The sequence below is a fragment of the Maniola jurtina genome, chromosome 1 (assembly GCF_905333055.1).
Source record: "Maniola jurtina chromosome 1, ilManJurt1.1, whole genome shotgun sequence".
Classification (NCBI taxonomy): domain Eukaryota; kingdom Metazoa; phylum Arthropoda; class Insecta; order Lepidoptera; family Nymphalidae; genus Maniola; species Maniola jurtina.
Window position 1 is genome coordinate 996,981 of NC_060029.1, and position 27,369 is coordinate 1,024,349.

The window sequence follows — 27,369 nt, forward strand, 5'->3', positions numbered from 1 at the left end:
ATTTCGAACGATACCCGTGATTGAAGCAAAGCTGAAAGTGAAATTTTCTATACTATGGTGCTTTTAGAAAATTGGAATATCATTCTGATCAAATTAATGACCTTTGTATAGATAAGTACCTACTTAATTATATTGAAAGAAACAGTTTTCACCGTGAATTGTTTTGACCTTCTCAGTGTGGTGTGACCATCCCGAAAAAAAAAGAGTTTTAGAAATCTAAGTACCTTCTTTATCTATCTCAAATTAATTCAATGATGAAAGAATAAATTTAAAAACCTGAATTTTTAGTACAGTACCATAATTTGCACATTTCGATTTAGTTCATAAAGATTTTTTCCGTAGGATTTATATACCTATATATTATATATTATACCGATTTATATATTATACTTTAACGGTCAGACCCTTGTCAATTTATAAGAACTTCAAATCAATAAAAATTTAATGAAATCTTTAAACCAAATTACAATGGCAGGTTTGAATGTATTGTTATCTCTTTCATAATTTTCATAAGAAAAGGAAGGTAGATAATCTATGGTAGATTTAGACCTTTCATTATTTAGTTCTATAGAGAGATTGTGTACAATAGAATTAGCCGCAATACCTACCTGTGGTAAGTACTAAAAATTTAGATTTCATGATACAGTAACATTTTCAGCAAAGTTTTATCACATGGAGCATATTATAAGGGCGTTTTCCACAGATAACCGCGCGACACAAAATGCGGGAAACATGGGTTATATTGAAATTTTTGGAAAATCAAAAGCTGAATGATGTACGAACCCGTTACCTAATATTACTTAATAGTAATATTAGGTAACCCGTTATTATTACTTGCTTCTCCTTTCAGCAAAGGTTGCCTGGTAGAGATTGCTCTAAGAAATAAGGCCGCCTTTGCACACAATTGTTTTTTTCTGTTTTCTTCTTACTGTGTTGTGTTCCTCTACATGTGTTTTTGTGTGCAATACAGACTTCTATCTATCTATCTATTATAATGAGGATAACGGGTAGGTACATACCACAAATGTTTTGATGATTTCATTTGTCGATATTTCGACCCAGTTGCATGGGTCATTAAAGTTCGAAATTCATCTCTCGCAGCACTGCAGTCCCGTCGTGACCATGAAATTATGTCGTACGGCGACCCGTGAAAAAGCACCCTAAAAGTAAGTCCACACTGCGGAAATTCACCGTGCGATTGTTTGCCGCAAAATCTTATGACATATGAAAATTTTATGAAGCCGGACGTAAAAAAAATACACACGAACGGTTTCATACAATTTTCATATCACAGAGTTCGACAGAAAACGTACCTGGTGACATTCCGGAGTGCGGCCTTACTAAGGGGTAAACTTCAAGGGCATAGAGACAATTATCTTATCATTCCTATAAAGTAACACAAGCAGATCCTCCATATACACAGCACTCGCCGCAAAAGCGTGCCACTAAAGCTCAGCAAATCGAAATAGCGTCCGCGAAATCGCCGCGCAACTCATACGAAAATAATACTCATGGCGAGATCCATAGAGCACACTTTGACTTTGCTCCGACTTAAGCTTTAGTTACAAGTGTAAATTAAAAATTTATAACACCCCCGACAAGTGAAGTTACAGTAACTAGTAAAGACCGAAAAGACCTGATAACTTTCAAACGGCTGAACCGATTTTCTTGGACTATTCCGCGCCTACGATCCAAAGTATCAGAGTTTTCCAAAACATCATTTTCAAATAAATAATTATGTATCAAGGCAACGTCCATCTTGACAGCTTGACATTTGTCAATTGACATAATATTATGAACCTAACGGTTATGTAACCTTCTTTTCTACAAGAAAACTAGAAAAGAGCTGATAACTCTTAAACGGCTGCACCAATTTTTTTGGATTATAGCTAAGAACACTCTCGATCAAGCCACCTTTCAAACAAAAAAAACTAAATTAAAATCGGTTCATTCGTTTAGGCGCAACGATGCCACAGACAGATACACAGATACACAGATACACAGATACACAGATACACACGTCAAACTTATAACACCCCTCTTTTTGGGTCGGGGGTTAAAAACGAGACAAAATGCCAGCGATATAGCGCTATCTTTGTTTTAACAGTGTCTTAAGTCTGAGCAAAGTTCAAGTGCGCTCAAGCTCAGTCTACATTGCACCGATTGCACTCTGGTCTGGTTTACATCAGACCTGACATCGTAGTTTATCAACTACTTAATGCATTTTTATTTTATTTTATTTATGACGTTCAAAAAGTGTACATTTGTGTACTTTGAATAAAACATTTGAATTTGAATTTAGCCATTTTAATGTCGCGAACCAAAAGAGAAAAGTGAAGTAGGTATAAGTTTAACTAGCCTTGCGACCCCTTCATTATAAAATTCACTATAGAAGCTTCTATGGTGCACCTAATTCAGTTTGTGCTTGATTTTTATCTGAGCTATTATTGATTAGAGTCATAAATTAAGTAAGTAAGTGACGACACTGCCAGATAAAATTCTGTAAGAAGAGAAAAGGTCGTAGCTCATTTACACGACACCGTTCCCACCAGTTCCCACACAACACACGCTCGGCTCTGCCTCAGATCGAAGTGACCGCTAGTTGTCCACGCGCCAACAGCTAGCAGACAGCTCACTGTCCAAAGGATGAAAGCTCCCTAAGCTGCGCACGTACAACTTGCTCAAGTGGTCTGCACGCTGTAGACGCGTGGGCCGTTTGGAGCGCGTGGTAAGCCAGACGTCAACCATCGAGTGGCTAGATTGCGGCAAGTTCGCTCGCTGCATGTTGTTAGCAATTGTATGTTGTCACTGTTAAATATATGTACAGAATCCGACATTCAACCCATATTTGAATGTTAATTCTTTTAGCGTGCAGAAGCGGTGTCGTGTAAGTGAGCTACGACTTAAAACGGATTTACATGGAAGGGGGTATAATCTAAAATGTTTGTTCAGTATCGGATATTATGCAAGTTCTCCAATAAGTTTAAGGATTATACATCGAAACTGTTCGAATATTTCACATAATTTTATCACTAGAGAAATTATAGTAAATATTGATAACTATAACCCGTCCCATAACAGAACCAGAACACAAAGTAGGACCAGAATGCAACCGTACAATGTATAAGTCCGAGCAGAAGACATAGGTACGAATAAATCGCAAAACAATCCGTCACTATAGCACCACCTGCGTACCGATCCGCATTGCATCCCTACGATATATTATATGACTTTTTAATAATATGCTATATGTACAATATATGTACATATATTGTGTTTGGTACACGTGTTTCATTCTTATTACAATAGAAGTATTCTTGTATTATATACAGGTACCAAACCCAGATCGCTAGAAAAAAACTTACTATACTATCTAAACACAATCCAATGCCAGAACCTTACTAGGGTAGTATATAATTTGCCTTATTTTGAAGTTTTAGTGATTTTTACTCATTTATTGCGTTTTTTTGTAGTATCTTATCAGTAATCGTCAGTATTATCACCTGTCTTTGTTTTTGCTAGCGTTCTGGTTACAATCTGTATATGTATTGTATGTATAACCGGCTAAACTCACAATATTTTTATCAGCGTATGCGCACGACCCTTTCCCACGAGTTTCGAACCTTTATGCAATGGGCACATGACGGGGTGCCAAGGGCGAAAGTCGCGCGCGCTGCGTCACGCAATGCACTCTGTGAGCAGGCTCATCGAATAAGGAGTCTATTAAATTTTTCTATTAGACTTGGAAGCTGTGGCGCCAGTTACTCAAACGTCACTAATGTCGACGAGATGCGTCCCAACTCTCACTTCCTGTATTACCAGACTTTCAATCAATCAATACATCGATCATTTATTTCCTGTTAATGCAGGTTTACAAACCGTTTTATTGTCCCAAGAAAACTCTTATCATTTTCATCAATAAAAGGGGTCTCAGCAATGAAGGTTCAGTTTTGGTGTTTTGCTCTGCCAAGCATTCAACCAATCACAATTTTGCTACTTTGCTATGCCAAGCATTCAACCAATCACAAGTTTGCTATGCCAAGCATTCGACCAATCACAAATTTGGTAATACAAGCAAGGAAGAATTCGATGGTGACGCAGACTCGTTCTCTCACTACTTTCACTGGCGATAAAATTGAAGCGACAATGCGAGATACGGCAAAATGTAAAGTTCCTGGTAGGGATACAATGCGGAGCTGAACTACACGTGTAACAGTTCTAACGGACGACATAGACGACCACCAAGACCAAAATTACCATAAATAATAAGGTATGTATAACCCTACTGTTTATTGAGATGTTTCAAGTATGGTTAGTATGAGATTTTACACCTCACCAACCTTGATAGAATTCGAGCATCAAAACACAATAATGTCAGGGTAAAATGGACTTAAACGACCTTGATTTAAAGTCAAAAATTCAGTACCACTGAGTATAATTTATGAGGTATCCGCTTGGAGCGCTGGCTGTAAATGTAATGGAGGAACTTGAACTTTAAGACAAAAGGTCTTAAGGCCAATTTTACTTTGACGCTTAAGTGTTTTGACGCTTGAATTCTGTAGTTGGTGAAATTCAAAAACCTTGTACTTAAGGTTACTGAGGTAGCTTCGGTGTGCTAAAAGAGTGACTTCCAAAATCATCCCTCTCGTACCACGCAGCTACCAGAGGTACCATCTCAGATAAACGGCAGGACTTTAACAACAAATCGAACAAAACAGAAAAAGTTCAGTTTTTTTCCTCTTTAGTAAGAAAAGAGGATTAAAACCAGATTAAAATTCTTTTGTATCCCCGTTTTCACTGAAGTGGAAGGAATTGGGAACTGAACTTCTTCACTTTGAAACAGTTTAGATTATAAGAATCATGGTTCTAATAGCCGGATGGTTGGCAGTCAGTTCGTCCATTAGTGCCATTACACCGCGTTGAGCGCGCGACGGGATGCACCATATTCGTCCGAGGGTTCCCGATCCCTCGCCCTTTCTCTTCTTTCCTCCCTGGATTCCCGGGGATACGGCTCCCGGGGGTAGTCCCGCGGGTAGTCCCTCGTGTAGTCGTGTCCATACGCCTCTCGCTCGTACGGGTCCCCGTGAGGGTAGTCGTGGGAATACCCCTCGTGGTACTCTCGCGGGTATTCGCGCGGATACCGCCGGTAGTCCTCTCGCGGGTAGTACTCCTCCTCCAGTCTCTCCGGCCGCGGGACGCGCGCTCTACCTGTGACACAATAATTGAGAGTAAGCTTTGATAATGCGCCGGGATGAGCGATTTTACAAGGAACAATAATGTAGTAACTTTATTATAATTTGCATTTAATTAACCACCGACCCAAAAAGAAAGGATGTTATAAGTTTGACGTGTGTATCTGTCTGTGGCATTGTAGCTCCTAAACGAATGAACCGATTTTAATTTAGTTTTTTTTTGTTTGAAAGGTGGCTTGATCGAGAGTGTTATGCTATAATCGAAGAAACTTGATTCAGCCGTTTGAAAGTTATCAGCTCATTTCTAGTTTTCTTATAGAGGTTTTGTGTCGGGGGTTTTTTAAATTTTGAGTTATTGATCTGTCGCTATGCCGCTGTATTGAGAGATAAGGGTTAAGAGAAAGACCATCAAAATACCATTGCTATAATTTGTAAATCTTTGTAGTGGATGGTCTACTATGCCGCATTGTTGAGGGTTGATAGAAAGGAAAGCAGAAATAATATGTACATTGTAAGTATGCAGGTTGGTTGTTGTTCTTGCTCTTTTCAGTTCAATCATTTTCACTTGCCTTCCTTTCGTTTAATCAGTTTGTTGAATTCCCAATAAAACCCTTATCTTTCAACAATTTGGCAATAAACAATGTAAGGTGGGCGGCCGTTACTATCGGTTGCATCCAGTTCAGCTTATTGTTCCCTGTAATTCTATCAATCAATACATTTGACGCTCCAATTCACCCATGCAGATTACGATCATCGTATGAAAAGGCAGCATGATTTGTGAGGTAATGTTACAGTAATGTGTCCGAAATGTATTAGTTTTGAACTCGCAGCACAGCACAAATAGGGGAGGGGGGATAGTTAACAAAAGACGAAAGTAAAGACACTCTCACATGGGCAAGCACTTACTAAGCCCGGGATAACTCAAGACGGTGGGGCCTTTCCCCAATTGCGCACTTTCCCCGGGCAAGGCAGCACCGCGATATCCGGCGATGGCGGCGCAGACTTGGCTGGGAAGAAGCAAACCTATTGAAGTTGCTTCCGAAGCGATCAGTTTCGACGAAGAATTGATAAACGTTGATTTTGTCAGTGTTGGAGTGTATGGACAATGACATGTTAATGTTGTAAAAGATTTGGGCATACCAAATTAATTGACATGGATTTTGAAGCAGAGCTAAATCAATATGAATCTTTTTGGTACTTTTACAATGAATGGGTAGTTATATACAGTGGTTTTCAGGAAAATACAGGATTGAAGAAAAATTATTGTTTTCAAGCAATTTTATCAAAGGTACCAAGGTATCCAAGTTTGGTAAAAAATACTGAGTAAGGGAATTTTGTTAGTAAAAGCGAACACTCTTGTTAGATGAAGCTCAATCAAGGGAGCTGATAAAATGATTGGAACCTGAAGGGGCTTCGGCGATGCTGCTAAAATGTATCTGGAATTTATGGTCTTCGGCGAGGCTAATGCGCTTGTCCATAGGCTTGTACTGAAATGAACAGGGTGACGTCAGTGCTCTGCGGAGTGGCTTGTGGGCGACATACAGTCTATTTTTCTTTAGCTGACTTAAAAGGTAAACAAGTATTTTTTCCTCAAAAATTCTAGTCTATTTATTAAAAAAAAAAAAAACAATGCACATTACCTATATGACGTTTTTTTCTACCAATTTGCAACGAATCAGTGATCTGAGTGAAAATCTAACTTTAGAACGTCTAAAACGCCGAAAAATCTTCCTTTACGCGTTACTTCTAGAAAATTTCTGTGATTTGTTTTTTTTTAAGTCAGTTAAGAAAATATAGATAACTATAATAACACTATAGTTTAACAATCATACAATAAAGGTAATTGTTTTTGAGCAATGTTGTGTCGACATGTAACATTTAGTAACTTGTGATTTTTAAGTTTGAAAATTTATCGTTTATGACTCTTCTGGTATGCTCTGCTGGCACTTTTTTGAGAGTTCTGGGCTAGTTAATGTCTTTGTTTTATAGCTTTGTCAATAATATTTAAGAAATCGAGGAGTTCTAGCCTCTGACATCAGAGTTCTAGCAGCTGGAATTTTTTTCATGGCGTATGATAATAAGTTTGAAAATTAGTGCATCATGACTCTTCTTGTATGCTCTGCTGGCACTTTTTTGAGAGTTCTGGTCTAGTTAATGGCTTTGTTCAATAGGTATGTTAATAATCTTTAAGAAATCGAGGAGTTCTAGCCCCTGAGATGAGAGTTCTAGCAGCTGGAAATTTTTTAGTAACTTGTGATTTTTAAGTTTGAAAATTTATCGTTTATGACAGTTCTTGTATGCTCTGCTGGCACTTTTTTGAGAGTTCTGGTCTAGTTAATGGCTTTGTTCAATAGGTATGTTAATAATCTTAAAGAAATCGAGGAGTTCTAGCCCCTGAGATGAGAGTTCTAGCAGCTGGAAATTTTTTAGTAACTTGTGATTTTTAAGTTTGAAAATTTATCGTTTATGACTCTTCTTGTATGCTCTGCTGGCACTTTTTTGAGAGTTCTGGTTTAGTTGATGGCTTCGTTTTATAGCTTTGTCAATAACATTTAAGAAATCGAGGAGTTCTAGCCTCTGACATCAGAGTTCTAGCAGCTGGAATTTTTTTCATGGCGTATGATAATAAGTTTGAAAATTAGTGCATCATGACTCTTCTTGTATGCTCTGCTGGCACTTTTTTGAGAGTTCTGGTCTAGTTAATGGCTTTGTTCAATAGGTATGTTAATAATCTTTAAGAAATCGAGGAGTTCTAGCCCCTGAGATGAGAGTTCTAGCAGCTGGAATTTTTTTAGTAACTTGTGATTTTTAAGTTTGAAAATTTATCGTTTATGACAGTTCTTGTATGCTCTGCTGGCACTTTTTTGAGAGTTCTGGTTTAGTTAATGGCTTCGTTTTATAGCTTTGTCAATAATATTTAAGAAATCGAGGAGTTCTAGCCTCTGACATCAGAGTTCTAGCAGCTGGAATTTTTTTCATGGCGTATGATAATAAGTTTGAAAATTAGTGCATCATGACTCTTCTTGTATGCTCTGCTGGCACTTTTTTGAGAGTTCTTGTCTAGTTAATGGCTTTGTTCAATAGGTATGTTAATAATCTTTAAGAAATCGAGGAGTTCTAGCCCCTGAGATGAGAGTTCTAGCAGCTGGAAATTTTTTAGTAACTTGTGATTTTTAAGTTTGAAAATTATCGTTTATGACTCTTCTTGTATGCTCTGCTGGCACTTTTTTGAGAGTTCTGGTTTAGTTAATGGCTTCGTTTTATAGCTTTGTCAATAATATTTAAGAAATCGAGGAGTTCTAGCCTCTGACATCAGAGTTCTAGCAGCTGGAATTTTTTTCATGGCGTATGATAATAAGTTTGAAAATTAGTGCATCATGACTCTTCTTGTATGCTCTGCTGGCACTTTTTTGAGAGTTCTGGTCTAGTTAATGGCTTTGTTCAATAGGTATGTTAATAATCTTTAAGAAATCGAGGAGTTCTAGCCCCTGAGATGAGAGTTCTAGCAGCTGGAAATTTTTTAGTAACTTGTGATTTTTAAGTTTGAAAATTTATCGTTTATGACTCTTCTTGTATGCTCTGCTGGCACTTTTTTGAGAGTTCTGGTTTAGTTGATGGCTTCGTTTTATAGCTTTGTCAATAACATTTAAGAAATCGAGGAGTTCTAGCCTCTGACATCAGAGTTCTAGCAGCTGGAATTTTTTTCATGGCGTATGATAATAAGTTTGAAAATTAGTGCATCATGACTCTTCTTGTATGCTCTGCTGGCACTTTTTTGAGAGTTCTTGTCTAGTTAATGGCTTTGTTCAATAGGTATGTTAATAATCTTTAAGAAATCGAGGAGTTCTAGCCCCTGAGATGAGAGTTCTAGCAGCTGGAAATTTTTTAGTAACTTGTGATTTTTAAGTTTGAAAATTTATCGTTTATGACTCTTCTTGTATGCTCTGCTGGCACTTTTTTGAGAGTTCTGGTTTAGTTAATGGCTTCGTTTTATAGCTTTGTCAATAATATTTAAGAAATCGAGGAGTTCTAGCCTCTGACATCAGAGTTCTAGCAGCTGGAATTTTTTTCATGGCGTATGATAATAAGTTTGAAAATTAGTGCATCATGACTCTTCTTGTATGCTCTGCTGGCACTTTTTTGAGAGTTCTGGTCTAGTTAATGGCTTTGTTCAATAGGTATGTTAATAATCTTTAAGAAATCGAGGAGTTCTAGCCCCTGAGATGAGAGTTCTAGCAGCTGGAAATTTTTTAGTAACTTGTGATTTTTAAGTTTGAAAATTTATCGTTTATGACAGTTCTTGTATGCTCTGCTGGCACTTTTTTGAGAGTTCTGGTCTAGTTAATGGCTTTGTTCAATAGGTATGTTAATAATCTTAAAGAAATCGAGGAGTTCTAGCCCCTGAGATGAGAGTTCTAGCAGCTGGAAATTTTTTAGTAACTTGTGATTTTTAAGTTTGAAAATTTATCGTTTATGACTCTTCTTGTATGCTCTGCTGGCACTTTTTTGAGAGTTCTGGTCTAGTTAATGGCTTTGTTTTATAGCTTTGTCAATAATATTTAAGAAATCGAGGAGTTCTAGCCTCTGACATCAGAGTTCTAGCAGCTGGAATTTTTTTCATGGCGTATGATAATAAGTTTGAAAATTAGTGCATCATGACTCTTCTTGTATGCTCTGCTGGCACTTTTTTGAGAGTTCTTGTCTAGTTAATGGCTTTGTTTAATAGGTATGTTAATAATCTTAAAGAAATCGAGGAGTTCTAGCCCCTGAGATGAGAGTTCTAGCAGCTGGAATTTTTTTAGTAACTTGTGATTTTTAAGTTTGAAAATTTATCGTTTATGACTCTTCTTGTATGCTCTGCTGGCATTTTTTTGAGAGTTCTGGGCAAGTTAATGGCTTTCTTTTATAGCTTTATCAATAATATTAATGAAATCGAGGAGTTCTAGCCTCTGAGATCAGAGTTCTATCAGCTGGATTTTTTTTCATGGCTTATGATAATAAGTTTGAAAATTAGTGTATCATGACTCTTCTGGTATGCTCTGCTGGCACGTTTTTGAGAGTTCTGGGCTAGTTTATAGCTTTATTTTATAGCTATGTTAATAATCTATAATAAATCGAGGAGTTCTAGCCCCTGAGATGAGAGTTCTAGCAGTTGGAAATTTTTTAACAACTTTTGGTGTGAAGTTTGAAAATTTATTGTTTATAACTATTCTTCTATGCTCTGCTGGGACTTCTTTGTGAGTTCTGGGCTAATTAATAGCTTTATTTTATAGCTTAGTTAATGAGCTATAAGGAATCGTAGAGTTCTAGGTTCTGAGATTTGAGTTCTAGCTGCTAGAATTTTTTTAAATTACTTATGATGACTAAATTTGAAAATTTATTGATTTTTTCATTTGACTTTTTTTAGGTTTATATGCCAGAACTATCATTATAAAGTATGAGGAACTATAGAACTGAGATATGTGCGTACAGAGAACTCTTTTTTTTTCGCTTTGCTCGAAAATGATCTGCTACCGGAAGTTAGCAGAGCATTATTTCAACTGCGATTTTTTTAGCAAAAACGCCAGAACTATCTTTAAAAAGTATCAGGAACTATAGAACTCTTCTGCATGCGAAGGGAACTCCTTTTTATTTTTGATCTGCTGGCATATGCTCTGCTAAGTTCACGGGCACAGGTTCATCAAACTCCGGCTACATTGACGGGAAACGCCATTTATAAACGCGTGTAACCACGACCTAACTCGATAATTTTATAACGGCATTCACATTGCCGTTTGGCGTTAGACGTTTTTAATCCAAATTCAATTGGCATTTGACTGTAGGGGAGTGTAGGCTTTAACGGCAGCGGTTAACCTCTTGCAGGATCGCCACAAGACGTAAACCGCTTAAGTGTGGCCACTCAGTTCAACGCGTTGATCTTATCGGCGGAATTATAGCGATAATTATGGCGTTGTTGGGCATTGACGTTAACCTTAATATAGCCCGAGCATGAAGAGGTTATCTATTTTTCTTTAATTGACTCAAAAGTTAAACAAGTAGCTTCTTGCTGAAATGCGTGAAGCGCACTAGATCCGCACATTTGACCTTTTTAATACGAACTGACAATGAATTCACCACTCGCTTATGTGTTTCTTCCAGAAGGCTTCTGCGATTTGTTTATCTTGTAAGTCAACTAAGAAAAACTAAAGTATACAGCTAAAGTGGGACATAAACTATTTCAACAAAACAAAATGGTCCCGACTCCGATTAAGTAAAATATGCAGGAAATCTAAGCAATGGTACTCCGCCGGGACCAGATTCACAGTTTTAGTTTGATAAAAGGTAAGTAAATGATTTTCACAATGCGTCAAAGAAAAATGATCAATGTAGTAATAGAATTGTCATAAAACTTAATGATTAGATTTGGTAAGTAATTTTAGAAACTGAATACTAGTGAAAATGAACAAGAGAAGGTACAGGCACCTACTACCACTTTTATAAGTTGCATCGATAAAGTTCCAAAGCGCAACCTAACGTTAACTAAAACCGAATGTACGCTAATGAAATACAGATCTTATGGCTCGATGTTAAGATTTTAAATACAATAACAACAGGTACTTGTGCTATCTCGCTCATAATTCGCGCGTACGAAACATGGCGCGTAGGAAACAACCAATAGCGGGTGTACGCGCGTTATGATTGGCTGACATATTTCGCGCCCTTCAAAAATCAGATTTCTGCGCAGGTACATCGGCGTAACCTATAAAAGTGGTAGTAATATATTGTAGTAAATAAGAAAAGTAGTATAGGTAAGAAAATCTTTTGTTTATATAGAATAGTTTGTCTACTGAAGATCTACTGCCTAAGAAGTTGCTATCACAGAATATTCTAGCAAAGGTTTTGAAGTAGTTTAGGGTTCCGTAATTTGAAAGTGAAGATAAGCATTAACGCTACCTTTACGTTACGACATCTATAATTTAATCTATCGGTACCTGAGACAAACTCAGTCAGCCTTTGGCCTCGGCCGATGTAACCTATTCAAATAGCTATTTTTATACACGGTCAACCGGAAAGGGGGGTTCTAACCCAGGTTTTACAGGAACCCTTTTTTAACAGCTAAACCAAAAGTTAACCGTTAAAAAAAGGTCACTGCACTTATCCTTAAAAATAACTGCCTTAACACTGCTGTTTTTTTTTCAAAAATTTTTTTTTTTTCGATTCTCAGTTGGAAACCGATGACTGAGAGGTCTAAAGTAGTGCCTTTTCACAATGTTTTTGCTAGTAGAAAAATTTGCCTATCAAACTTCTAGAGATTGGTTATTTATATTCAAATTGATATCTCATTATATTTTCTCAACTCTGAAATTAATTATTACCATTAAATCCATACGGCCCCCTAATCGGTTTCACTGCATCGTACCGGAATGCTAAATAGCTTGGCGGCGGCGCTTTGCCAGGAGGGTGGTAACTAGCCAAGGCCGAAATCTCCCACCAGACCAAACCAGGTTTTTTTGTAGAATATTTGCCACGTTAATCATGATTTTTCCCTCCAACTAAGTGTGCTGGAGTAGGCACGACAATTTTAGTGCAACGGGTGGGGCTTGAACCGCCCACCTTTCAGATTTCAGTCCACTCCTTTAACCGTTGAACTATTGAGGCTCTAATAAGAAGCTCTTTTGTCAGATAAAAGTGGTGGATAGATCAAGGAGGGGGTGCTCACCAGGTTGCGCCTGCTGCGAGTGCGGGTGCGGGTTGGGGTGCGCGTGCGGGTGCGGCAGCGGCGCGTGCGGCGCGCGCGCACTCGGCGCCACCGGCGGGGGGTGCGTGGCTGCCCAGTATTTCTGAAAAGAACACAATCCATATCCATTCTTATGTAATACTAGATGATGTCTGCGATCCGCATATACTTACCTAGGTTATTTTAAAAAAAATTGGTACATAAAGTCCATCCCCGGGATGCAAGCTACTTCTGTACAAACGTCAAAATCGGTTCAGCGGATGGACCATGAAAAGCTAGCAGACAGACAGACACACTTTCACATTTACGATATTAGGCTGTGGATCCGCGTGTATTTAGGTTATTTAAAAATCCGTGAGAACTCCGGGTCTAAAAGTAGCCCATGTCCATCCCTGGGATGCAAGGATATCTACACGAGCACTATCTGCACCGACAGGTTCTTGCCCTGCCCCTTGCCGCGGGGCTATATACCCCACCTCTAAGTGTTCCGCGATGCGGCTACAAGCCTCCTCCAGCTGGTTCTCGTCCAGGATGACGTCGAACATCTCCGGCGGACACTGCGCCAGTTTCTCTGCCGCCACCATCTGCACCGACAGGTTCTTACTCTGCCCCTTACCGCGGGATTTTATTAACCGCTGTAGCACCTGAAATATAACGAGGCTGTGTCACGACAATTCATTACACATCCAAGTACGCTGTCGAATGTGGATGTAGATAGCGCACACCCTGTGCCCTGATGCTTTCAGTCTGAAAATGTAATCCTAGTCCCCATATAGGCTGGGAATTGTAACTCACACAACCAAAAAAGAAGAAGACCGAAACAAACATGGTAATGCATAGATGTGGATCATAGTGAAAGCGTAGAAGAATAAAAGGTTTTAATAGAGAAGCGTTGCTCGTGTTTACGGACCTTAAACCCTTTAGAATTGTTAGTCAATATAGTTGAATAGTGTAGAAGAAAAATGAGCAATGAACTAAGCAAAGTAAAAGCTATTAACGCTTTTCATCACCATACATGAGACAATAGTACTCTCAAATCTACTGCTCTCCCCTATTACCAAAGTAACTTAAACTCGATGACTGCCCTCGCGTACAGTTGAAGCGTCAACTACATAGTGACTACAGTAGTTGAAGCCTCAACTATAAAGCAATCAACAACATCTCTGTCGATGACTGCCGTGGCTTTGCAGTTGGCTCTGTCGTCCACGAGTGGTTGTTTGCAAGAGTGGTAAATGGGAATCTCACCTTTGGACTGGATATCTTCAAGTAGACGATCGTGGGTGCTAGTGACGTCTTAGCCAGTTGCGAAGGATGGTTGATAGTGTCACAGTCTAACACAACCAGCTGTAACGTCCGCGCCAGGTCGAATATCCGTTCGATTTCCGTCTATTGACAAAATAAGTTGTTTAAACTTCTTTGAGCGTCTTTTTCGGTGAAAATTTTCAAACACCAAGTTAGTGATTACAGAACGCGACATAAAAGTTGAAAGTGGTGTTTACTAGTTCAGTGACACTTTAAAGATTTTGTCTCTGACTCCACAATTAAATGTGGATGATATCAGCAGACCAGCATATTAGGTAAATGTTTCAAGAATGATTGATGTCCTATCTGTCGTCCGTTTCTTAAAAAACGGCAAATTCTAAAAAGTTTGCTTGTGAGCTATCACCAAAAACATAGAAATTTAGAAAAACTGATGTTTCTAAAAATATTTGCATAAGATCAATCTAAAAATCTTGTAAGTACATTTATGTATCTTTTTGGTGATAACTCAAAAATATTTTTCGTAGCTAAACGGTTTTGAGAAGAAGACTGCAGTTATGCGATCATTTGTGTTGTTGAAAACATTCAAATTTTCAGCACGAAAATGAGTTGCTTGTGGAAAGCTTAAAATGTATTCAACTTTCATGCTGCGAGCTGTGTTTTTGTTAAAAGGGCAAAATGCAGAAAGCGCCATTTAGTTTTTGCTGACAGTGACCAAACGCATTCAAGGAGTTGCTTAGCTAAAAAGATTGTTCAAAAGATTCTTGCAGTGAACCGTAATCTGTGCAGATGTTATAAAATATAATGCTCAAACAACCCAAGTGCGCCCAATGTTATTCGGTATATAATGACAAATGAAGTTAAGACAGTTTTGCGAAGATAATACGAAAATATCTGAGAAACCACCACGTTATTAGTAAAACGCAAAATAATGTGAATAATGAAAGGGACGACCCTTAGCAATGAACATAAAGATGCAGAGAGAGCGAGAGTTTTGGAAATTTTCAGACCCTGAGTATTGATCGTAGATGCTTAATCCATGCTATGGAATATGGGAATTGAACAAACCCAATTATCAATTTTATTATATGACGTGGCAAAAGTTATTTAGAAAATACTCCGTAAAAGCGGATAGACGTTCAGTATGGTGTTATGTAAGATGGAATAAATGGTAAATTGGAACATTCCATGTTAGCACGAGGTTAGGTTAGTTCACCAAACTGCTCGAACCTGTACTTCAGCCAGACAATTGGTTCTGGAATTGGTTCTGTCCATTATGGGTTTCTTTGTCGGGTTATTGAGCAAGGACCGCTTCGCCAAGGAAATATCCGCGGTCACCCGGGTGATGATGATCCTGGAAAGGCATATCGTGGTGAGTGTACCTGGACTTCGGCGAGGCAAGTGGATCGCGAGTTGGAACGCTCCACAATCGCTCGCTTCGAAGCGTTGTTGAGTAGCGACCGCTTGGCGAGCGATATATCCGCCATCACACGGGTTATTATTATCCTGAAATGTTAGTTTATTTGCTCTTAACCTCGTAACACTATATGCAGTAGATGATGGTATTATCTACTGGATCCAGACAGATTTCAATATTTTAAATTGTATAGTGCTACCTCACTTAAACTTCCGTAATTTTATCTATGGTCTTATGAGGTTAAAGCATATGAGGTTAGTTGGTAGTTAGTATAATAAAAAAAATCATTAAATAAAGGCGTTATACACTGGTTTAACGTTGTATTATCTAAGTGTAACATCATAGATCAGAACCAGTTTCGTTGGGCTTTTCGTTATACCCACTTCTGGAAGTACAATAGTTACGCTTAGTAAATAGAGTGAGATTAGTCATGTTAAAAGGTCATGCAACATACTTTAGATCAACATGGACCTTGTTCTTCAATACAATATCATTGATCGTATCGTATCGTATCGTATCTCTAAAAACTCTTAGATATGTTTTATTTTCTAAATTTTTTTAGATAGTTTTAGTATACTTCCAAAATTGAACATTGAATCGCCATAAAATTTTCCAGTATCTATTCCTTATGATTTTTGAAAATGATTTCTCACCTGCCCTCAAACCGTCTCTTGAGAAAATCGAACAATGCCTTCTGCATCATATCCGTGACCTCATAGCCCTTCAACGACGGTCCTACAAGAACCACGGGCCGCATCGAAGGCACCACGTCATATGGCGTGCAGGCCTCCTGCTTTTTGAAGAACGGTTTTCTTTTTTCCTTACTCGCGGGTAATGCTCCTGCGCCGCGACCTCTGCCGGCTGAGTCCGAGTCTTCACCTGAAAATAAAATAAAATTATCAACAGTTTGTTTTACTATCGCTTTTCATTCATCCTTCATTCATGTCAGCCATTGTATCTTATTTGCTTTGAGTTTCTTTTGAAGATTCATTAGTTGTTATTGATACACTATAACTGAATTGGGCAATAACTAAATCATCTTTTTAACATTGACTTCGGTTATTTGTATCATAAAATTACTTGAATTAAGACTAATAAATACCGGGAGATTAAAACGGGGGTATTTTTTATATTTCTAGGTTAAAATTGGTTTTAATCTTAGAATCTTTATATCGGAGACTTACACAGTACAGGAAATTGCAACAGTACTGTAGTGTAACTGCAAAACATAGTGGTTTGATATAATTGAAACAGGTTATTCAAAGTATTTCCGAAGGCAAACATCATTTCAGGGAATGTGAATACTTAATCAAAATCAACAATTAATACAGTAGGTATAAGAAGTTTTTAACAACAACAGACAGCATGCTTTTTCTTAAGCTTTTAACTTGTCGTTTCAGTATTTCATTATTTTTATTGCCATAACATAGGAAATAACGGGGCTTCAACTACATTACAAGGACATAAAACATTTTCCATTGACAAACAGTACCTTAATTTTCACAATACGATAAAAGAAGACAAAACACTTGACGACATCAACATTCATTCCATTAAAATACATACCTGAAGAGTGAAATTTCAATAGAATATTTTAAAATAGATAATTTAAAGGACAAAAACTTGTGTAATAGAGATCAGTCTTTTGAAATTTCACGAAGAAAGAAAAGAACATAATAAATTAGGGTTTGTAGAAAGGACTTAATTTATGCTTACGAAAAATGTAGGCATAAATACAGTTCTTTAAGAATTCAGAGGGATAGAAAGGGCAATGGAGCATGATATGGAAGATGCGAGCAAAGTATATTATAAAGAAGAATAAAATAATTGTATTAAGTAATTAACATCCAAGAATAAATTCGACAAAACCAAGGCCAAATTAATAAATTCAATACAATATTTGGGTGAAAATTGATAACATTTCCTGGTCAATGGATGTATGGTGGTCTTACCTCGATCGATCGTGGGCACATCTGAAATAACGTCAATAATCAAATGAGTGCAACATATCAGACCAAGGAAATAGACAACTTTCACCAGTTTCGTATTATGCGTGAGTGAATTATGGGTTTAGTATGATTATTGATTATGTTGTTGTACAAAGCAGTTTAGCATTCAATTGTAAGTAAAAAATAAACTATAACAGCCTTTGGAAACATCGTTATTGGATCCGCTTGTAGATTAAAATAATTTATCATTAATCATTTTTTCTTTGGTTTAGGACTCTAGATTGTAATACTAAGTATGTTTTTGTTGTTGGGTTGCTTAGAAATTTTCAGTAGGTATTATTTTCTCAATTATAAGTTAATTCACTATCTAGATTTTTAAATCTCTCAAATAATTTTTATTTTAACACCAAATATAAATATGAAATAGTCATTCTTCATTATGTTACTATTCATAGTTTTAACTTTTTGTACTGAGCAATTATTTTTAGGTAAAAAATGACTTTCAGCCATTAAACTCCAAACCCAAATCATTTATTCAAAGTAGGTACTATTATTGTACACCTTTTGTTTGTCAGATTTGTTAGATTTGAAAGATGATATAGTGGTGATAATTAATTACGAGGGTTCCAAACGCGCTCAAGTCTGAAAAGAGCCCACAACAATCTCAGTCGGGTATTCTGTTATTTTATTATCACCGCTTTACAAAACTGCGTTGTATATTTTATTAGCACAAGTAGAAATTCACAAAATTGATTTATTTGTAAGTTTATTAATAATAGGTCGAAGCTGTACACATATTTTGTAGGTAGAATTTTATCATGATCAAAAGAAAAAGTGGACATGGCGGTTGTATTAGATCTGTGGTTATAACAGGGAAATTGGATTATCTGTTTTGCAATTTCATCTTGTGCTAAGCTTTCCAAGAAAGAGATGTCAACAACTCTCTTTAAAGGCCCCAAAACAGCTGACAGGCGCTACAAGTGTATTGGTATCCACGAAATAGGAAGCAGAAATCAGTCAAAGCCGTCTCCGCGGCGACCGTTAGATACCCAATCCCGTGGTGGTTGCTGATATAATACTACCACTTTTATAAGTTACGCCAATGTACTTGCGCAGAAAACTTATTTTTGAATGGCGCGAAAATATTTCAGCCAATCATAGTGTGCCTCCATCCGCCATTGGTTGTTGCCTACGGGCAATGTTTTGTACGCGCGAATTATGAGCTAGATAGTTAGATAGATAGTGAGTCACTGTTGTTCTTGTGTTTACAATCTTAACGTCAAGCAATAAGGTCTGTATTTCATTGGTGTAGGTATTTTGTTTTAGTCGGCGTTAGGTTAAGCTTTTCTGCGCAACTTTGTCGCTGCGACTTATAAAAGTGGTAGTACTAATACACAGGTATATCTTTCCCAAGTTAATGTTTCCTTTGGATTTTCAGAACATTATATACAATAGAAGAATTCACATGTTTTTTTCTCCATATTTTTTTTAGCTTTTTTGATGTAGGTAAGACAGTCAGCAGCATCAAGACGTTATACTAACATGCAAAACAAGAGCGTTGTTGATTTTAGTTGTGGAGTATCACGACTTAACTGTACCATTTTGACTTTCTGCAACTTTAGTTTCTGTTATGTCCCGACTAAATTAACGGCCAAAAACGCGATGCTTAACGGCGTTTCCCGTTAAACGTAGATGTAGCCATGATCAACGTACAACGGCATTCACAATATTGTTTGGCGGTAGACAATTTTAACCCCAATTCAATTGGCATTAGACATTAACCGTTCAAGTGTGGCCACTCAGTTTAACGCGCTAATTATCGCGATAATTATGGCGTTGTTGGGCATTGGCGTTAACTTTAATGTGGTCTGAGCATTACATTATACAGATTAATGAATGTATTCCAAGTATAGGTGATATAGGTCACATGAGCGGTCATAGCCTAGTGGTTAAGTTATCGCCCTCTCATTCGGGAGATCGGACTTCAGTATCAAACTGCAGCAAGCTAGGCACGCTGCAACATGATGCTAAGTGGGAGACATTTGACCACACATAACGCTTTTTTTTAAACTAAGTAGTTTCATTGTGGTGATCAAATAAAAAGTTTTCTTTCTTTCAGAAGTTGAGTAGTGATTCTCCAGGCGTGTGTTGTGATGAGTGGTGGGATGACAGCGCATGGCTCGTCGTGAGCTGGGTGAACGTACCGGGCGTGGGAGGGGTGCTACCTCGGCTGGGGAGCGGCTGGCCCGCGGACTGCGGGCGCGCGTAGCGGCCGCGCGACTGCAGCCCCGTGCGCACGGCCTCCAGCTTTACGGGCGACGGGATGAAGCCCACGTCCTCGCCCTCCTTCACGAGCCGCCCGATCCACCAGTTGTTGTCGTACTTCTCCTGAAACGTCCAATTCACATCATTAGTGAAAGGCCGACCTCCCTGGCGCAATGGCAACCGCTGTGGTCTTATTAGTGGGAGTAATTTCTGAATCTCTGGTCTAGTAGGAGCCATTGGCCGTGGCTATCGTAGTTGCTCCCGCACCGAAAAGGCCGTACCGCCAAGCGATTTACCGTTCTGGCATTCCGTTACGATGCCGTGTAGAAACCAAAGTATGGGTTTATTGAAAAACTTACTCCATCTCCTACCCCTATCACTATAACTAATCCATATCATATTAAAATCATCCACAAATCAAGGTATATTATATTACGATTTGTGGATATTATGTTTTTGAAGGAGGTCTTTGATGAAATAGATTGGGTAAAGCGGTAGCAACTGAGCAGGGAACTAGGGCACGGATGGAGTGACGGGAGACAAACGCTAGGAAGAACAAACAAGGAAGATTTATCATGAAGGGAGATTTACTTAGGAAGAAGAAAGGAAGATTTACCTTGATATGCAGGAAGTCACGCACTTCGAAGGAGATGGCGCTGCCATGCACGGGCGAGTCGTCGTCCAGCGTGCCATCGTATGCGACGTTCGTGCGTACTGCAAACGCCACCGGTTTCGACTGAAAACATTGAAGTATGCTGATAAGTTACTTTTTATTTATTTATTAGTGATCGAAGAAATCAATCAATATAAAGACAAACATCGGGAGCGACTACAAAGACAATTCACTGCCAATTCACTGGCAAACAGCCTATTAACTGCTAAAAAACTAAAGCGACTGAAGCGGGCAAATATATGCTCGATACTATACAGACATGAGGACAGTGGCCATCTAGTCTGGCAAAGTCACAGACAATACAACAAACCTGCTTAATAGTCTGTCGACTGATTGCAGCTACAACCACAGAAAAAAAAATATAGACTAGTCCTTGGCTGCAATCAGACTTTTCTCCTCTTTCATTTGACATCCCACTTGATACAAGAGCAAAAAAATATGGAGATCCCCACTTTTTTCATGTAATATCCGTTAGGTCAATTTTTTCGTATAAAATGTAGCCTATGTCACCCGAAACTCTACGATGATTCGATTGACACCTCATTCATCGAAATCGGCCCAGTAGTAGTTTAGGCGCTACGGTGGAACATACAGAATCTGGATACAAACATACACAAATACAAACATACGTAGACTGCTAAAATCATAATCCTTCCTTTTGGCTTTGCCGCAGTCGGGTAAAAAAGTTGAGGTGACTCACTCGGGCCTTATCCAGCTGTGAGAGAGCCTGCGCTTCCTTCTCGCGGCGCAGAGCCTCCTTGTCTTCGTCCAGCGACAGTTCCGAGGATGGCTGGGAGTAGTTTGAATCTGCCGAGCCCTGGAATCACAGATGAGCTTATATTAGCAACCATACTTGAATAAACGTGACTGAGACGCACTTGTATTAAAAAAGCTTTATTACTCTTCCATTGAAATACAATCCAGTTAGTCCAACTAGTCAAGTTAGTGATTGCCAACCTCCAATAGGGAATGATACTAGAAGAATACTTTTTCTTCCTTTGAAGTCAAGCCCTTCCTTTTACACCGAACAGATATATTAACATCTTAGTGTACAAAGTACTAAGGAACATCATAATTATCAATGGGAAGCTTAAACATATTGAATCCCCAAATTAAGCCATCCACAAAACAGGAAAGCAGAACAGTAACCGAACAGTTTGGTACCCGATCCCGTTAGGTGCCTGATTTTTTACGCAAGATTTACTACAATTATTGTTTGATTTTTGTAACATTTCAACTTGAAACAAGGTTTAGTTATAAATCATTTTGTGGGTAAAATGTGTCCGTACTTCTACGCCCTACTTGAAAGGATTGGTCTCTACTGCGCTCCCGTAATTTTGCAGTATAAAGTTAGAAAACTAAAGAGATTCCATGGATTCTAAAAAAACCTAAATCCACGTGAACGAAGTTGCGGGAATCAACTACTTAGTACCTATTTACTACATAGATAGAATTGCATTCCAGAGTCTCATAGAATATTTTTTATCCCGGAAAATCAATGAGTTCCCAAGGGATTTTTAACAACTTAAACCCACACGGTGATGCCCGTGACTTCGTGCAAAAATCCCATCGAGCACCCTGCCCTATTAGGGAATAACAAGTGTAAATAAAAAATTTACTTCACCCCCGACAAGTGAAGGTTACAGTAACTAGAAAAGAGCTGATAACTTTCAAACGGCTGAACCGATTTTCTTGGATTATAGCTACGAACACTCTCGACCAAGCCACCTTTCAAACAAAAAAACGAAATTAAAATCGGTTCATTAGTTTAGGAGCTACGATGCCACAGACACACACATACACACGTCCAACTTATAACGCCCCTCTTCTTGGGTCGGGGGTTAAAAATTTATTCAAATTATACGTTTTCACGCCCCTAATGTAGTCCAACTCTATTATGACAGTAATTTTCCGACGCCTCGTAGTCATCGTGGCTTGATCAAAGAAGTTAATTATTCACGCCGCTGGACAGGGGTTAAAATAAATATAGGTCATCGGATATAGCCTGGCGACCCCCTTGGCGGAGCGGTGGGGATGCTTATAGTTTATACAACACTAAAATAAAAGGTTACGCTTTTGTTCCTGGTTGTAATAATGTGCCTACACTATATTTTGGAATATCAAAGCTCAACACGTCTTCGTATCGTATGTTTCATCATCTCACTTTGCCCAATAAAACTGAAAGCTAGCCTTATCTATTACTGTACAAATCATGCCCGCGTGGAATGATACCAAGAATACTGGCTACATTCACGCGCTGGTCAGCCAGGCTGATCCTCTACGCGAAAAATGAGCCAGTAATCTGTCACTAGATGAGAGCATTAACCGCTGTAAAAAGTCTCGTACATGAGCTAAGACTCCATGACCTCAGGTTCTCCACGGAAAATGGAACGAAAATGTAACTCTCGATAAGAAAGGCATACTTGCGTTGCTTGCCGGTTTCAGACATTTCTGCGATGGCTCCCAGTCTTGATGCTGTCCTCTGATATTATGACACGGGGCCAATGTGTCAACGCACGTTGCGTCCTACATTAGGGTCCGTCCCCGTCCCCAGGAAACCAGCGTCCTAACTCCTAACACTCGGTAAAGGCATTTTTTGCGGGCACCCGTAATCATCAATCAAAGTCAAAGCCAAATAATTTATTCTAAGTAGATATAGTTCGCGACATGACAAACGAAAACGGTGTGCGGGGTGCCCCCATCCCGATTGTCTTCTGGACCTTTCGCGAACTTACACTATTGTACACTTTTTCATTAACAATTGTTGGATTTGTAAGATATTATATAATGGTGACAATCAATTAAATTACGTTAACTTAAAACTAAAGCTACAAGGGTTCCAAACGCGCCCAGGTCTGAGAAAAGCCCATAGCAAACCCAGCCAAGAGTAAAATCCTAGTCTGGCTTGTATGCCGATAAATATCTAGCCTGATATTTTTAACGTTTACATACTATTTTTAATCCAGATGATATCACAATAAACTAAATCTAATTAAGCTAGTCAGTTCTGATCCAATTTCTATAATGGACTTACACTTATACGATTCACACCTCAGTCTATGACGTAAGAAAACTTTTTACTGGCCATTTTAGAGGATATTTTTAGCAAAAGCAATTGCAAAGATTACTATTTTATTTATGTGTGTTTGCAATTTGCAATTTGCTTTGGTATGTTTAAACGGAGTTCAAACGATTGAGAAGATGTAACTTTTTTATTGCTATTTATACGTATAAATAGTAAAAAATATTTGATTTCTTAAGGCTCTTTTACGCCGGAGCAACAACATGTGACTGTAGCATGCCTCGGATGGCAATATTGATGTTGCGGCCTTAACAGCAATCTATTTATTCAACATCGTGCTAGATAAACTTCATACATAGTGTTGTCCATCCAAAAAAAAACATAGGTAGGTAGTTACAAAGTTTAATTTTGTCGACTCGTGCAGTAATAAATAATTAACCATGCTAAAAGGGTCAGATAAAAAGAACTCTAGAGGACAGTACAAGGGATGTGTCTACGCATAAGTATAGGTAGGTCCTGTACCTTTATTGTAGGAACCTCACTTCGCCAGCTCGATCGATAAATAAATTACTCACTGTGCAAGTATAAGGTGGGAGTTCTTTTTACCTGACGCCAAATAAATAGAGAAATTAAATGAGAAGCAAAATAAAAACTAACGTTCCTTACCAAGGGCTTGTAGTGTTTCATTGGTCGGAGCCGGCCACTCTTGCTGACTGCATGCAACGCACAACAACAGACAAACAGACAACAAATCAGACAAACATGCAGTAAAATAGATGCACTAAAACATCTGAAATCATAAATGCATTCCATGACATTCTAGGAAATACAGACATTCTAGAAAAGTATAAAGCTAGGGGCATATCAAAGCGCAACAGCGATGGTGCCTAATAGTCAAATCAGCAACTATTTATCAAACGTCAAAACGATCGCTTTGTATGAAATACATAGAAGTGAAACGAACTTTTTTAGTTGAATTGATAATGTAAAATGGTTAGCAAACTTAAAACTAATAGTGGACTTGTATTTAACGAATTTTGAAAGACACTCTATTTAATTTATTTTTGACAAGGCACCACCCCAACTGCGCTACATTGGTGTCGATTACTATATTGAAAACAAAATCTAGATAACTCAAAATTTAAAAAACCCCCGACACAAAATCTCTATAAGAAAACTAGAAAAGAGCTGATAACTTTCAAACGGCTGAACCAATTTGCTTCGATTATAGCTAAGAACACTCTCGATCAAGCCACCTTTCAAACAAAAAAACTAAATTAAAATCGGTTCATTCGTTTAGGAGCTACGATGCCACAGACAGATACACAGATACACACGTCAAACTATAACACCCCTCTTTTTGGGTCGGGGGTTAAAAAAAAATCTAGAAAATCACTGCACATTCACTGTACTCTGCGAGTGTGCAAGTTTTGTATATAAATATGTAGCTATAGTAATAGAATTTCCAGATGCCTAAGATTAGAAGCCAAAGTGCAAGCTATCTACATTCAAAGAAAGTACAAGCTATCTATAAGGTTTCTACGTAAAAGGATTTCTGCTAATACGAACTACTTCCAGCAATAATAAAATGTAAATAATCAGCTATATTCCAAGAGTATAAGAAAACGGTTTGTAAAGCAGCATCTGTACCTACTATGAAACTTCTGATTGCAACTGTCACAATAGCGATGGTGCCTATGGAACTAGTCAAATCAGCAACTATCAACCGTCAAAACGCAGGCTTAGTATGGGAGCTTGTATGGAAAACATAGATGTGACGTCATAACTTCGTCTTCTTTTCGTCGTACTTTTTAAATCGATAATTTAAAATGGTTACCAGACCCAAAGCTAACTATGGACGTGGATTTTACGAATTTTGGAAGACCCTCTATTTAATAATAAATACTAAGAAATCATTTATTTTTGACATAGGCACCATCCCAATGGTGTATCCCTAAAGTCTAAAATCCAACTAATAGGTAACTATACCGAATTCTGTTTATCTAATTTTGTGTTTGCATCAAAATTTCGTAATCAGCCCACTAGGAATTTAAAACGTAAACGAACGAATTTTCCCTCTTGAACGAAGAGGAAAAATTTAAAAGAATTTTCAAAGGGAAAAATGTTAAACAATTTTCTGGGAACTCCTTTGGCGGATCTTTCGCAAAGTATTTTTGTTCTCAGTGAAATCTACTGTGAAATATTTTAGCGTAAGCTCTTAGAAATTTCATTTTTATAAAGTTCCCACAAGGTAACTTATGCGATGGTTTGGATCTCTATACAGGCGAAAGAAGTTTGTTCTTGAATCTGTAAACTTAGTTTTAATTTGACATACCTATTACTCACTACATGACATACCTACAAATAGAAACCATTTTTTTAATTTATTTAGCGTTACTAATTTAATAATTTAATAATTATGTAACATTAAAATTAATCTTAATTTATAATGATTGAAATGATTGTGTATAATAAATGTAATTAATATATTGTAAATTGCGATGCCCTGACAGGGCGTCATGTAACTATACTTATTTAGCTTTAAGTTATATAGTTATTAGTACATGACAGCAATGAAATAAATAAAAATAAGAAAAAATAAGTTGACCGTGACGTTCAAATATGCATCCAGTATTTGAGGTATATTATGTCATTGACAAGCGCAGAACTCCAGAACTCAGAACTTTAGATAAAAAAAGAAAAATCTCAACTGTTCTATGAGACAAATTAGGATAAAATTGTCGCATTTCGTCCGATGACGTCAAGTTCTATAGAACAAATGAAAGGACAAAATGAAAATCCACAAGTGTGTGTGTGTGTGTGTGTGTGTGTTCTTGGGTATTAGACTCAAAACTTCAGTTATGAAGGCATTATGAAGGTGATAACTCTACATTAGTTTAGCTTGAGAAGATAATAAATAATATTCAGTAATGATTTTTTTATATTCAAATGAGAATCGAATTACATTTGTATAGGGGGTCTTTGGAGCGCGCTGGGGAAACTCTAACATTACATAAACTGAACAGTAACTGTAACTTCGATTGTTATTCGAATCAGTTGGAATACTACAATGGGATGCTCTGGGAAACAGGCGGGTGGATCGAATAAATGACGTCATCCCCCCCTGAACCTAGCTTCTGAATATTTGGCATGTTTTGCATGGGCGGCTTGGTGATTTATAGCTATTTTATACGTAATAACGTGGCACTTTGGGCGGAGAGGCGGGGGATGGAAGGAGTGACGTCATACTTCAGTCTATGCTTATTATGGCTTATTGTAAGAAAAGTTTTGCTGTTAGGTACCTACTTTATGGGTCTCAGAACTTTAGATGTTGAAATTATTTTTTGTACAACTAAACCTCTCTAATAAATAAGCTCTAAAATAAAGAGAACATGGAAATAGTTTTTTTTTTTAAACGGATTCCTCTATTTTGGACCGCAAAAATTCTTTTGGATATAATAATTACTGGTTAAAACCTTGTTAAAACATAAAAAACAAGACGATCGACTTGCCATAATGAACCTTTTTCAACAAAATTATAGCCAGTGTCACTCGGAATAATGTAAGGGTTCTAGAACGATACCCCATATTATATCCAAATCTGTTCAGGCATTTAGAAGTTACTAGCTGACGCCCGCGACTTCGTCTGCGTGGATTTAGGTTTTTCGAAATCCCGTGGTAACTCTTTGATTTTCCGGGATAAAAAGTAGCCTATGTCCTAAGTAGCTAATCCAGGATATTATCTACCTCCATTCCGAATTTCAGCCAAATCCGTCCTGTGGTTTTTGCATGAAGGAGTAACAAACATATACGCACACACACACACATACATACAAACTTTCGCCTTTATAATATTAGTGTGACGGTGTGATTA

The 27,369-nt window shown here is 37.8% G+C and overlaps 1 protein-coding gene across 19 annotated transcripts in view; it reads right to left on the reverse strand.

Annotated features, from left to right (window-relative positions):
* Nucleotides 1-2,310: 2,310 nt before the first annotated feature.
* LOC123865607 (voltage-dependent L-type calcium channel subunit beta-2) overlaps nucleotides 2,311-27,369 on the reverse strand; it is a 164,885-nt gene continuing 139,826 nt past the window's right edge. For 4 of the 19 annotated variants that reach the window (XM_045906854.1, XM_045906845.1, XM_045906799.1 and 1 more), the window contains 11 exons: nucleotides 24,162-24,208; nucleotides 21,174-21,290; nucleotides 20,417-20,536; nucleotides 19,740-19,923; nucleotides 17,539-17,559; nucleotides 16,240-16,465; nucleotides 15,400-15,523; nucleotides 14,155-14,295; nucleotides 13,386-13,553; nucleotides 12,892-13,012; nucleotides 2,311-5,208 (listed from right to left, as the gene is read on the reverse strand). In XM_045906854.1, the coding sequence (XP_045762810.1) occupies nucleotides 4,910-5,208; nucleotides 12,892-13,012; nucleotides 13,386-13,553; nucleotides 14,155-14,295; nucleotides 15,400-15,523; nucleotides 16,240-16,465; nucleotides 17,539-17,559; nucleotides 19,740-19,923; nucleotides 20,417-20,536; nucleotides 21,174-21,290; nucleotides 24,162-24,182 (1,542 nt within the window). In that variant the 5' untranslated portion in view covers nucleotides 24,183-24,208 and the 3' untranslated portion in view covers nucleotides 2,311-4,909. Of the gene's footprint in view, nucleotides 5,209-6,098; nucleotides 6,200-6,594; nucleotides 6,680-12,163; nucleotides 12,206-12,891; nucleotides 13,013-13,385; nucleotides 13,554-14,154; nucleotides 14,296-15,399; nucleotides 15,524-15,551; nucleotides 15,676-16,239; nucleotides 16,466-17,538; nucleotides 17,560-19,739; nucleotides 19,924-20,416; nucleotides 20,537-21,173; nucleotides 21,291-24,161; nucleotides 24,209-27,369 lie in introns of those variants that run through there. The other 15 variants (XM_045906808.1, XM_045906763.1, XM_045906828.1 and 12 more) reach the window with 10 other exon arrangements.